This window comes from Patagioenas fasciata, chromosome 2 (assembly GCF_037038585.1).
Source record: "Patagioenas fasciata isolate bPatFas1 chromosome 2, bPatFas1.hap1, whole genome shotgun sequence".
Lineage (NCBI taxonomy): Eukaryota > Metazoa > Chordata > Aves > Columbiformes > Columbidae > Patagioenas > Patagioenas fasciata.
In genome coordinates this window covers 122,268,787-122,282,902 of record NC_092521.1, presented here as the reverse complement: position 1 = coordinate 122,282,902, position 14,116 = coordinate 122,268,787, and the positions used below count along the sequence as shown (strand labels likewise).

General features: G+C 37.7%; 1 protein-coding gene across 2 annotated transcripts; it reads left to right on the top strand.

Moving 5' to 3' along the window:
• Positions 1–214: 214 nt before the first annotated feature.
• On the top strand, positions 215–11,299 carry LZTFL1 (leucine zipper transcription factor like 1). 2 transcript variants are annotated; one of them, XM_065832860.2, is made up of 10 exons: positions 217–446; positions 1,980–2,104; positions 2,578–2,772; positions 3,269–3,329; positions 4,153–4,221; positions 5,683–5,748; positions 5,877–5,954; positions 8,812–8,985; positions 9,447–9,550; positions 10,358–11,299. In XM_065832860.2, exons 1-10 carry the CDS (start codon positions 444–446, stop codon positions 10,374–10,376), a joined length of 894 nt encoding a protein of 297 aa, XP_065688932.1. In that variant the 5' UTR covers positions 217–443; the 3' UTR covers positions 10,377–11,299. The 2 variants fall into 2 exon arrangements, with proteins under 2 accessions (XP_071660970.1, XP_065688932.1); XM_071804869.1 differs by lacking the exon at positions 5,877–5,954 and having other exon boundaries at positions 215–446.
• The last annotated feature ends 2,817 nt before the right edge of the window (positions 11,300–14,116 follow it).

The window sequence follows — 14,116 nt, the reverse complement described above, 5'->3', positions numbered from 1 at the left end:
GCTGGCTCATGGTCATCCTGCTGTCCACCAGGACCCCCAGGTCTCTTTCCCCTACACTGCTCTCCAACAGGTCATTCCCCAGCTTCTACTGAAACTGTCCGCGTTTCACCGGGGTGAAGGAGGAGCGGAGCTGAACCGGTGCAGGCCGCCGCAGCCACAGACCGAGACCCGGCCGTTCCCGGTGCGCATGCGCAAACGGCGGAGCCGACCGGAGCGGACACGCGCAGTTCGTGCCGAGCACGAGCTCCCGTGTTGGCGGGGGAGGGTGCAACGCCGCTTGCCCCGGTAAACGGCCGCCACCGCCTGCGAGAGTCACGTGAGCGAGCCGCCGCCAATAGGAGTGCAGAGAGGGCGCTCGCGAGGCTTCGTTCTCCATGGCAACCGTCGGCCCGTAGTCGGCCGCTGAGCTCCACCGCTCTCCGAGCGCCGGTCAAGGGGCCGTCATGGTGAGTAGCGGAGTCCTCAGTGCTTCGTGGCAGAGGCTGGCGTCGCCGTCCGGCAGGCTTTGCGCCCCACCGCGGGGCAGAGCCGCGCCGAGCAGCGCTGTGGCTGTGAGGACGCTCTCCGCCTCGGCCGGCTCGGGGGCTGGGCAGGGAGCCGGCCCGGGGAAGTCCTGTGAGGAAGAGGCGGCCCGTCGTCATGCGAGGGCAGCTCCAGGGAGGCTGCTGCTGCCGCCTGCCTTCGCGGGCATCCGTGCTACCGGTGGAGCGTTCTGCGGGGCCTGGGGGCTGTGCGGGATCTGATGCCCCAGTTGCTTAATGCGCTTGGAGATCGCGAGTGGATTTGACCTGTGCTTATGTATTTATTTATTAGTTTAGTGTCCACTTATAGTTGCTCTCTGTGACATTTCAGCATTGGTGTGGGCACGTCTTCTTTTCCTGCTGTAATGAGCAGAAGCTTTTCACCTAAAGAAAACCCAGCAACAGCAAAGATAACATTAATTGGGCTTTTCATATATTCTTGTGTTTGCAAGATGTGGGACTTTGGGAGACATTGGACTTGCAACCACGTTGTGAGAGCTTGTTTTATTTACTGGTGTTGCTGTTTTCTATGCTGCCTTTAATTTCCAACCAGTCAAGATCTGTGCTCAAGTTTTCAGTGTTGTCCATCCAGGTATCACACTATTGTGTTTTCACTGGACCTACCCTGTGCAGCTGGATTAATAAGCTCAAGGTGTTCAGATTAACTGTTTTGTCTGAGTTGCTACATTGCTGTCTCCAACATCAATACTAACTCAGTACATTGGAGTAAATGAAATAGACTTCACCTTTGGTTGCATCAGCTCTCCAGGGACTGGGAAACTCCCATTCATACCTGTTGTGCCTCCTTGTTACTTGTGCTACCTGCACAAGCAAGATTCATTCTGATGTAATTGGCCATGTCAATACTCCTTCTTTTGAAATAGAGATATACATAGAAGGGCTAGTTAGCCAGATCTAAAAGTGCTTCCTTCGTGATTTTCCCTGGGACTATTTGTTTCTGAGCAATAGACTGTTGAGAAAAAAAAATTATCACTTTAGATTATATGGGAAGTTTCAAGATTTTATATATAAACTAATGAAGAAACATAACATACCGTGTGTTTTTGTCAATGTATCTATAAAAGATACATCATTCAGCTACAATATACATGAGTACATGTAATACAAAGACAAATTTATCCAGGTGCTTCCTGTCCCCTACAGTCCTCCTGGCTCTGATCCTCTGTTTGTCCCTCTCTCTGATTTTATATAACTTTTTTGAGGGTACTGGTCACTTGAGGACTTAGTTCCAAGTACTGGGGCTTTTAAAGGGGGAGCATTTATGTGAAGTATATAGGGATTACACATATGAAAATATGGATGTTTTTTAACATACCAGTTAATGTGATAAACCAATGAAAGCAAGTACAGAAACCAGTCAGAAGGCAAGTCTTTGCAATTCTTATGCTTCTTTTTACTTATTTCAGTGTATATTTATCTCTACGTCCTTATCTGCAGGCAGAGCTAGGCCTTAATGAGCACCACCAGAATGAAGTGATCAACTATATGCGCTTTGCTCGTTTCAAGCGTGGCCTCTGTCTCAAAACAGTGGATTCTTGCTTTCAGGACCTTAAAGACAGCAGGTACTGGGTGGGGTTCTGAGCAAGAATAAAGCAAAATATCGTAGCAACAACAGCAGATTTAAATGCTTTATGATGTAACTTTTGTCCGTTTACATTTGTATGTTCTTAGTGAGGAAGAAAGATGCGATAATTTTCCAAATGTTATAAGTGAAATCCTTTTAAAATTAAGTGGCTCAAATTCTTAGGAATTAACGTAGATATCAACAGGATGACATTGTTACATATCTTGCATCTGGTGTCTAAATTTGATGAAAGACGGTGGCAAAACTAATTATTTGTGATTGCAACGTTTCCAAGAGAAAAGTTAAATACAATAACTAATTAGTAGTGCTGTGGTCAATTAATAACTACTGCCAGTACATGTTTTCAGAAGGACGTTGCGTTTTATAAGTGATACCTGTGTAGTGAGGTCTCATAACAATGCAGAATTGTTACTTTTATCACACTTGACTCATCTTGACTGTTCTGTTTAGACTTGTCGAGGAGACCTTCACAGTCGATGAGGTGATAGACATGCTGGATGGACTGAGAACTGTTGTACACAGTGAAGTGGAGTCAGAGCTCATCAATACAACTTATACCAATGTTTTACTTCTGCGGCAGCTCTTTTCACAGGCTGAGAAATGGTACCTTAAGTTACAGACAGACGTCTCTGAATTGGAGAATCGGTAATATATATTGGGCTTTATAAATGCCTTCAATAACTTTTAATCATTGACTGTTTGCATTCTTCTAACCACAGAAAGCTGTTCTTTTATTATTTTGTCGATGATAGATTAGTTTCAAATGTTCCTTCTATAAAGTAGCAAGACACCCAATAATTTCAAATTTGTCAGGAGAATGTTCTTGTTGGTAATATTCTTGCTTGAATTAATCCATTAAGAGCAGGTAATAAGATTTGATTTTAAAGCCTTTGTTGTCTGAGTAGGTTATATTTTGATCAAGGATGCTAAATCTTACAATTCTAATGCATGTACTGTGCCATTGTGTGACATGATCTGTTGCATTTAATGTATTTGCATAACACCTCATTCTGTACTTCTAATGAGAATCTTACATACAACAAAAAGCATAGCATCAGCCTGGAAAAATGTACTTTGTAGCATACCTATTTTGGTAAAGAAATGCCTCTCTCTCTCTTTTTTTTTTTTTTTTTTTTTCAAGAGAGTTGTTGGAACAGGTTGCTGAGTTTGAAAAGTCAGAATTTACAGCTTCGAACAAGAAGGTAGAGTTGTACTTTAATCAAATCATGTGAAGTCATGACAGATGTTTAAAATACTTAGTACTGACTGTTTGTTCCTAAGGGAAAAACAAAACAAAACCAAAAAATCCACCCTTTTTTCAAAGAAATATTTGAAAGTCTCCAAAAAATACAATTTTGCAGTTTGGCACCAAGGCTCACATGGAATTGCCTTGGCTATTTCCAGATAGCGGCTCTATATACGCAGGGCATGTCTTGTAATCCTCATCCCAAAGTCAGCTAGACCAGGGATGTGCTGGAGCATCTGCTTTTGGGTTCTCTTCTCACTGGAACTGGAATAAGACTGGGACATTCATTTGTCCTAACATGGAGTCAAGAACTGAGAAGATTCCACCATACAGATATGACTCTAGCTTAACTTGTGTGATAATGGTTGCACCTTATTTCTTCATAGCTTAAATATGTATGTAGTTAATATATATTACATTTGAATACTTAAAATAAGGAAATAATTTGGAGCTGTGAAAATATTTTTACTCTTGCAATTTCTTTTTTTTTTCCTTACTCTTTTGTCTTTTGGTTGCTGCAGCATCAGTAGTCTTTTGTAAATTCAAGTTTGCAATCATTTTATGTCTCTATGCAGTACTTTTGTTTAGCTGAAAGTGAAGTATATAACTTAGGAGCCAAGCTACCAGTAAAAAATGAACTTGAAATAAAACGTCATTCATTTGCTTTACAAAAGAAAGCTGAATTGACTGTCAATAGTTATTTTACAGACTAAAGAAGTACTTTTATTCTTCCTAGAAATCTGTATAATTTAGTTTTTTAACCTTTATTATTTCTTTAGCCCAGTACAGATCTCATTAAACCAAAACTAGCTCCGTTAAATGAAGGTGGGTCAGAGCTGCTAAACAAGGTAAGAACTTGTCTGTTCGTGCAGTTGTGGTTAATGACCACTCTGCTTATTCAACTGAACTGGGTAGCTGTACAGTAATATTTGTATAAAATGCCCATCGCTATATAGACGTCAAGTTAATATACCCCAGAATGTAAAGTAAATTGTTAATAAATATTGTAAAGCATCTTGAATTTATTGTGTGGTTATGGTCTCTAACATGTATTGCAATGTTGACCTTCCTTTTGGAAAGACATTCTGGCCTTTGTAATTATTTGGTTTTCTATTTAATGAGGTAAATGAGTAGAAACCAGTATTCGATTTATTCCATGCAGCTGGCTGTCTTTCCAACAAGGAAGTAAAATATGTAGCTGGCTGAAATTAGGTTATTGAACATTTTCTCTATCACTTGAAGTCAATCCTTTTCCATTTGGTCTTTTTTCTTTTGTTAGTTGGTTAAATTCCTCCTAAAGAAACAGATGCTTAAGGAATTTGGAATTTACTAGTTTTGAAAACATCTGATTTCCCACTTGCTAAAGATTTTCATAATTACAAAACACATTCTAGTATTTAATGTTATCAATAGTTTTTATTAGATAGTTCCAGTTTAGTTCAAGTGAACTCTTGAAATGCCACACTTCATTCAATACAGTTTTAAGTTATGGGCAGCCGAGATATTTAGTGAGGAGTTGAGTTTTCTGTCTCCTATCCTGCATTACTAAAGTGATCTGTCAAGTACAGTGCCTGAATCAAATTGTTGTTACCCTTTGAGATAATTAAAGCATTTAAGAATTCAGACTTGTATTTTACTTATGGATTGTAGAATCATAGAATCATTTCAGTTGGAAGAGACCATCAGGATCATCGAATCCAACCATAACCTAACCAGATCAATGTAGTTCTCTTTCAAAAATAAATTCAAAATCTGTTTCATAACAGTTTTTGTTGAATATGTTTGTCTGATATCTTCTGTTCCTCAAAAATAATCCATAGTTTATATGGTGAATTTTCTCTGACTGACAAGGCATGGGTATTTCTTGTGACAAAGAACATGATTTGCAGTAACCTGGTATTTGTCTCTTTTAAACAGGAGCTGTGAATAAATTTTTACTTGCCTGTTGATTGAAAATACAGATGATAAGCAGCAATGAAATTTGCGTCTCGGAACATATTTTCTTTATCATGAATCTTGAAACTAACAGAATACTGAGCTCGTTAATATCAATTCAGTAAAGCATGTGCCCAATTTAAGTGAACAGTCCTATATATTGCAGTAGAACTGGAGACTTAAATTTATTACTGATTGAGGCAGAAAACACAACAAATATATGGATTACTGATTTCTTATGTAGCCCATTTTTAAAGCATTTAGAAGCTTGTTTGCTTTCCTAAGCTATGAGGCATATTTTCTTGCTTGAAACATTTGGAAAATTCAAAATAGCAGAGGAGTGTTCACAAACTTTTTCTTGTTTGAACCCAAAGACAGTTGCTTGTCTCCAAGAAGAAAATGAAAAATTGAGGACCAGACTCAAGACTGTAGAAACACAGGTAAATTCTCTGTAAGCTTGGATACGTAATGGGGTTTACATATGTTTAAATGTCTAAATAAGAAACCGGTGGTTATTGTGTTTTCAGTTAAAATGTTTCTGAGGTTTTACGGTTTCAATGTATCACAGGCTACAGCTGTACTAGATGAAAAGTCCAAACTAGAGAAGTCACTGAAGGATTTACAGATGATCCTAGGAGATCAAAAGGTAAATATAGTTAAGATTTCTCCCCCACCCCTGTTTAGCACAACTGTTGCCTGTACCTCTAAAAAATTGGTCTGTGTGGTGTGTTTCTTTTCTGGAAAATATAAATGTTCCAGTTAGTGTCATCATATTCCTGCTGATGTTGTCATGATCCTGCTAGAATGTCAGTCAGCAGATAATCGAGAATATTACTAGATTTTATGACACTTATTTTGTGTCACATAGACCATGATAAATTCTTATCAGAAAGTATTATTGCAGGTACTATCAGCAAGTACTATTCCAGATTTCATATTCTCTGGGGTGATATTTATATTAACAGATAATTTATTGTGTTTTGTTTCTTCATGTTTATTAATGAAAGAATGATATCTAACCTGCCTTTTATAGCAACAACAAAACAGTAATTCTTTTAAGCCTTTGTCACACTTGATATTGACATGGACAAAGCCAGACTTGCTGCTGCTTCTCACTTCAGAGTATAAAAACCTAAATACTTATATGTAAGTGTCCAGTGTCCTATATTCTTAAACATCAGCTGAAATTTTGTTACAAATGTCAGTGATTGTGGGTCAGATGACATGAAAAAAAATGTTTTATTTTTTGTACTTCTACCCATATCACCATACTGTCAATATGGTTCACTGTTTGCTACTTAAGATTCTTAATCCTTTTTGTAAATGAGGATTCAAACATGGTGAGTTGCTGCTATAGAAAAAAAATTTTAAAAATGCAAGAAGCTAGAAGTCATGCAGGTTGACACAGATAAATCTGTACAGGTGACCTTAGAATTTTTTTAAGTTTGTACCTTTATTTTGTCAATAATTATAATTTTCTAAAGTTTATTCATGTGTGATTGTTTCTTAAATTTAGAACATTTCAGTTCAAACTTTTAACAAAACTAGAAGACTTTAATCCCATTATTTTGACAAACTGACTTTTAAAAATTCCTTCAGTCTTTATAGATTTATAAGTGAAGTTCGATATCATAAAACATTTCCACTTACATTTTCATAGTTTAATCCCAATTTCTTTTTATTTTGCTTTCTGTCTGGTTTATGGTATGTACTTTCTTAATATGTTACAATTTTATCTAGTAACTTTCAAAATCTGTGTTCAGTAATATTATGTAATAGGTAACTTGATTTATCAGTTATAGCAAATGCTTTCTTTAACTGTTTTGTTAAGCCTCAAATTATTAAAGGTTTAAAATATTAAATGGGTTTGTAGTTTGAAAAGACTGGAATCAATTCTCATCCTACTTTTCTGGTTAAACATGAATTAACCTCTAATGTCAGGGCTGCTGTGTATTTTCCGTTTTCATGTCCTAATTTGCTCTCCATCATCTATCACTTTCTTCTCCAGCTCTTACATTTTCTATTTACAGGCATATATATGTTGTTGAAACCAGCAAGTAGATATGGAATTGAAATGTACTACTTTATTTAATCAATTAAAGAATTAGTTATTTGGAGAAAATGCTAAACTTTAGCTGATTGGACTCCATATTTTTGTAGGATGGGTGTCAATAACATTGTATGAACCCAGTTGCACATTAAAGCAGTAGTGTTCAAACTCTAGACAAACAAATGACTGCCAAACCACAGTGGTTCTTAAGGACCAACTCTTAGCTCAGCAGGTTTTTACCTTTATGGTTTCTGTTGTTGTTTGGTTGGTTTAAAATAGTTTACTATAGGTCCACATACCAAATATGAACCACGGTTTGGGAGTAACTGCTCTGTTGGATCGATTTAACTTGAGGATTTAGAATTTCTACATAATTGATTTATGTCACAGGTTAGAAAAATTTTCACTGTCTATTCTGATCTGAAACATTATACAATGTAGTGGTTTTCAGCATTGCAGCCCTGGACTATGTCTCAAAGTTAAAAATAAGCTTTTCTTCTGTACAGGTACTATTATCAAGTGGTTGCCTATGCTTAAACCTTACCTTCCACATAAAAAAAGGAACAGAGCTTCCTTAGTTTTAGATTTTTGTTCCTTTTAAGGCAATGCTGGTTTAGCCTCATCCTGAGTCATTGTATTACTTTGGAGAGTTTGAACTTGAGCTTTTAAATGTGAGAGGATTTTTTTTTTTTAAATGGAAACTGAACTGGTGTCCAGAAGACTTTGGGTTGTTTCTTCTTACAAGTAAACAGGCCGGTTGCTTCACAAGCAACTGTGGAGGCTCATTTTGTAATGCATCTGAGAACAGTGCAATATCCATGCTAGAAACAGTGTTGATAATACAGGGATGTTCTAGTTATTGCTGAGCAGGGCTTACACAGAGTCAAGGCCTTTGGCAGCTCCCCATACTGCCCCGCCAGCAAGTAGGCTGAGAGTGCACAAAAAGCTGGGAGGGGACACAGCTGGGATAGCTGACCCCAACTGACCAAAGTGATATTCCAGACCATATGACATCATGCTCAGTATATAAAGCTGGGGAAGTAGAAGGAAGGGGGGGCATTCAGAGTGATGGTGTTTGTCTTCCAAGTAAGGGTTATGCGTGATGGAGCCCGGCTTTCCTGGGCATGGCTAACACCTGTCTGCCCATGGAAAGTGATGAATTAATCCCTTGTTTTGCTTTGCTTGTGTCTGAAGCTTTTGCTTTACGTATTAAAATGTCTTTATCTCAACCCATGAGTTTTCTCACTTTTCTGATTCTCTCCCTCATCCCACTGAAGTAAGCGAGCAGCTGTGTAGTGGTTAGTTGCCAATTAAAGTTAAACCATAACAGGATTACAGGAATAGCGTGAACATAACTATTAAAAATTAAGATGTACCCACTTTATCTGGAATTTTGCACTTGACATTTTTAATATTCTCTTTCATTTGACATATTTTAAATATTCTTTTAAAGGCTAATGCAAACCAGGATATCACTGAACTGGAGAATAAAGTGGCAGCTTTGAAATGCCAGTTTGAGAAGACTTTGAATGACTCTACTGCAAACCAAAAATTCTTGGAAGAGGACTTGGTGACAACAAAACATGACCTGCTTAAGGTTCAGGATCAACTATCATTAGCTGAAAAGGTTAGCATTTTGTTATAATATATAGATGAAATCCTTACTCATATTTTAACTGATTAGTAATTTAACTACAGGATGCAGCGTTTACTGGGTCGCACTTCTACCAGTGTGTTTTTGTTATTTCAGTGGAAAAACACATTACATGTAAACCAACAAAAACACAACTGCGTGATTATAACTGGATGAATGCTTTAAAATTGCCCATTTTTCTGCATAGAAATTTTTGAATGAAAAAGTGTATTCCTAGTCTTCAGAAGATTTTTAGCCTGATTTCACTGAACAACAAAGCTTGTCTTTCCCAGTAATATCATTTGAATCTACTAGCTGACTCCATCTAAATGTGAATAAGTTAGAGAAACTACTGCTCTGAAATTTGAGGAGGAAAGGAAAGTCACCTTTTTTAAAAGATGTATTAGCCTGGTTTTCATATATGCAAATAATGTGTTGGTATTGTTATTATGTAGGAATTAGAGAAGAAATTTCAGCAAACAGCTGCCTACCGCAACATGAGAGAGCTTCTCTCTAAGAAGAATGAGCAGATAAAGGATCTACGTAGAAAGATTTCCAAGTAAGTGGTGCGTTTCTGTCTGTCCAAATGGGATCCTTGTCTGGATCCATGCTCTGCTCCCATTTTGTTTTTATTAGTGTGAAGCTGTCTCTAAAACAGACTATAAATTTTCCCTTAGAAAGAATTTCTAGCAGGCCATTCTCTGACTTTTGACAATCCAATCCTTTTAATGGATGCCAGAATGGGACTGGTGTGTGCAACAGCTACTGTGTAGCAAGTAACCAGAGAGTTTAGTAAGGAGAGGATACAAAATATTTATGGGTGCAGTAGATAAGCCCGCAGGTGCTACACACAGAGGTACAGATGGGAGATGCACCAGATGCTTTGACAGTGACTGTATTTCTTCCACACTTGTTTGTGCAAATGAGAAGTCCTCAGTATGTAAGCTGGGCGAGGCCTGTATGGAGTAAAGAAAGATGCACCCTGGCCATTATATTGTGTAGAAGAACCATTCTGCAAAAGGCAGGTGAGCTTTGACAACATGGATTCCTCAGACCTGTGCTGTAGGACAGAGGTGGAACTTAAAACTTCTATTTAAGCTTCTGCCTGTATTTTGGGATTTGTGGGTAGGTTCCTGGTCATTCCCTCATTCTACTATTTGCTAAACTGGCCAATTTTAAAAGGAGAATATAGTCTAAAAAGTATATACATTTGTCTATGCCCTGACTCATACTGTGAGCCTTGACAGGAATGCATCACTAGTGGGAGTAATGTACTACTTGGGTTTCATATTGTTTAGAGACAAAAAGTGTCCTGGATATTTTCTACTCTGTTTTAATTATTTCTGTTTTGTTTTCTAATCCTCAGATATGAGCCAGAGGACTAAAACACCAAGAACATCAGAAACTGCCATAGAAAGAAAATGTAGACTGGTATTATTTTTCAATAATTTTTCTTTTGAATGGTATATTTTTTGCTTCTAGTGCTAAAAATAACTTTTTATTAAGATGCTGAAACTCTTATCTGACTTCCTTATAACTTATAGATGTTAGTTTCTATAGTCATGTTTTTAATTGTAAAACATTAACATTCCTTGAGCAAACAGGAGCTTATTGAAGAACTGGGACCATTCTCTACAAAGAAAGGAGTTTATTTTTGTTAAGAAAAGAAAAAAGGAAAAAAAAAGCATTAGACTTTTTTGATGTCTCTGAGGTAGAAACTCCAGTTGTTACTTTTTTATAGTTAATGTGGCCATGAAGTGGCATTATATATGAAAATTGCATCAGTGGAGAGAAAAGTAGAAAAAAAAAAAGAAACACACTGATTCTCTAATGTTACTTCACACTGGACATCTCATACCTCAGAAAAATGTGGTCAGTTACATTTTGCTAGATGGTGTTCATTAGATAGTGAGGTAAATATGCTTTATAGCAGAAGCACTGGACCCTTTCAGATAAAGCCACTAATTGGAGTTATACCTTTTCACTTGAATTTATTCAAAATAAATTTGAACATCAGAATACAGATTCTGCTTTTGCCAGTATTATTAACATTAATATGATAATCTGAAAAAGCATAAGGAAGTTGCCAATGGAGCATCTTCCTTGGGAAATGAGTTATTTCAGATGTTTTCATCTCCTTTCTTATTGTAACCTCACCAGAAAACAACTTCTCTCAAGTCTTTTGCTTATAATCCTCTGCCTTGCATTTATCTGGAAGCCTCTTAATAGTGCATTCTACTTGTTCATCTGTCACTGTTCATGTATATGTTGTATTTTACTCCAAATAAAACCATTAAGTTTTCAAACACTTGATGTTCAAGGAGCCTGATTTTTATAGGAGTGTTTTGTGTAGCTCATTTTTTTTAAATATGTGTAGAAAGCAGTGGCAGATCAATGAAGAATCTTGCCAGAAATGCAAGCATTTAAATTACAGATTCATGCCCAAAGCCATGCCACATCAAACAGCTGTGAAAAAATGTACTAGTGGCGGGGCTGGGAAAAAAACTGCTCTGTGTGTGCTACAGATACTGGCATTTAACAGTGCTCATCTCTGGAACTGCTTGAACTGAAATAGAATTTTTTTTCTCATTCATTCTCAAATAGGCAAAACTGTTAAAATTGCTCAAGCAGTGATTTCTCAGTCATATCTGCCATGCCTTTGCAGTCTGTATGTTCTTTTGTTGTCCTTTTCCCCCCACTGACTAAACAAGATTGGTCTGGGATAAAGTATCTGTGTCTGTAGCACAATACTGCTGTAGCACAATACTGCTGTAGCACAACAGTAGGGCTTTATGGCATGACATACTCTTCGTGCAGAGTCAGTTAAATTCATGAAAGGTATCATTTTTCCTCTTGTACAGTCACTAGAATGTTAAGTTCTTTATAAGGATGTACCAAAGAGCTTTCTGGCATGTGTTTGCTCAGAGCAGTTACATTGACACCAACAGGAGTATTTGTCTGGTTGAATATTGTGTTTTTCATCATAATGAAACTCATTTTAATGAGATCAGTTACTGTTTCTAAAATGGCAGGTAAAGGGCAAAGATAGATGGAGAATCCATGACTTCTGCTGTTTTTTTTTTTTTTTTCATTTCTGATAAATCTTTTGTCTGTTGACTTAGCTAGAATATTGTCTCTGTGATAGATCTTCATGATCTGCTTAGAGACCATTTCAACAACAAAGTATACTCTCAACCTCAGAATATGGATAGGTCTCAATGGAATAAGTTAGCTATAGGCAAGCATGGTTACAGACCTTTTTATTCCTCAAACGAGTAAGGCAATTACATTTTTCACTGCACAGTTCTCTACAAGAAACACTGACTTTGGCCTGTCTTGCAAATTGCCGGTTTAGTGAGTGTAAGATTGGTGTGATGCTGTCATTGGTTTGTGTTGCACACTGGCTAAGGTAAAGGTCTTGTGTGGAGCTCTTGAGGAAAAATCCATCATTTGTCAAAGGTAATGTACCTGTCAGAGAAGACCTGGAGCATTATACAGCAGCACTTCTCCTTTTATTGAGATAGGTACAATGTTTTGAAGAGGGAGATGACATCTGAACCTCTCCTGATTGTGTCTGATGTTTCTAAAACTTCACTTCTTTCCCTGAAGTGTAAACTCTAATACTACTTTTACCAGCCTTTGTTTTTCAGAAGTTCATTATACTGCTCAAATAGACATCATCCATTTTCTCTGCTTCAGCTATTCCTTAGTTATGCCTGAAAGGAATGTTTAAAAAGCAAATTTCTCTATAACTGGCTGATCTGCAGGAATCAAATCTCTTTCAAGATGGGTAGGTTCTGTTTCTTTTTTTGCTTGCAAACTGAAGCATATTTTCTATGGAAATGAAATACAGGCAGCTCGGCTTCATTAGTGTTGGCTCAGACAACTGTCAGACAACCCTATGCTTGAATTTAGCAGTTGGCCATTAATAAATGAGCCCACAGTGCTGCATGCTGCCTTCTTAATGATACAGTATATTACCTGATGTTCTGAAGTACTCCTTAATCTGTTTTTCTCTTGTGGATAGTAGCAATCTTCTTTTACTGTCCTAAGATGAATACTAATACGTAGTACTTAAATTGCAAGTATTTGATAGATCAATGTAAGAACACCTGCAATTTGGACACTTCTCACATACCTTGCTTTTGGGAAGCTCACAGTCATCTGTCAGGCACTTAGATTTCAATCCAGCTAAAAAGTTCTTAAGATTCCTCTGTTTGATTTCCCCCTCCTGACATTAGCAAGGACTGTTCTTGGCTTGTGCTTGATGCCAAATGCTGCCAGATCACAGTCAAATTGATTCTTACTGCCTCAGGAAACAAATATGAGTCATCTTGGAATGTCAGGTTGGTGAATGGATCAAGCTTAAAAAGTTTGAGCCATTCTAGGAGGCCAGGCCTTTTATAACACATTAAAAAACAATTTTATGTAATCTGAAGGTAAGTTTGTATATGAGCAAGTGAGAATTATTATCGTAATTATTATTGTAAATGTTTCTAACTCACTTTGAACAGAGAATGTGCCCATGGAGTTATACTATGACTGTTAATTTTACAATGTCCCAGTGAAAGCACTGGCTCAGGATTCCTGCCCTGCTCTGACCATGTATAGGACTCTCGCTGAAGGCATCTGCATCTGCCTTCCTTACAGTGTCCTCTCAGACATACCCTGAAACGTTAGGCAGTCTATTTGGAGTCAACTCTTCTCCAGATAAAGGTGGGTAGATATATGTCATTCTGTTTCAGTAGTCTTAATAGCTGGAGATTTTGGGGTTTTTAATTATTTTTTTAATTATTGCTTTTAGGAACTTGTTAGTGTAATGTCTTGGAGTGTCTGTTCAAGTAATGGTGATGCTGAGTGGTTGGTGCAGGACTCTGCCAGGGCAGCTCACAACTGACAGCTGCTGGTGAACAAGAGAGCTACCTGGAGACCTCCCCAAACTGCAGGCAAGCTTCAACCAAGAAAAAGCATGGACAGGCAGAAGACGAGCAGAAGAAGCAACTGAATAGGCCAAGTATCCTTTTGATTTTAGTGAGGTGCCAGTTTGTGGCTCTTTTGCTTAACGTGGGCTAGTTCTGAGGTCTGGGTGAGCTGGGTGCAATTCTGTGAATCAGAACAGCGTTGA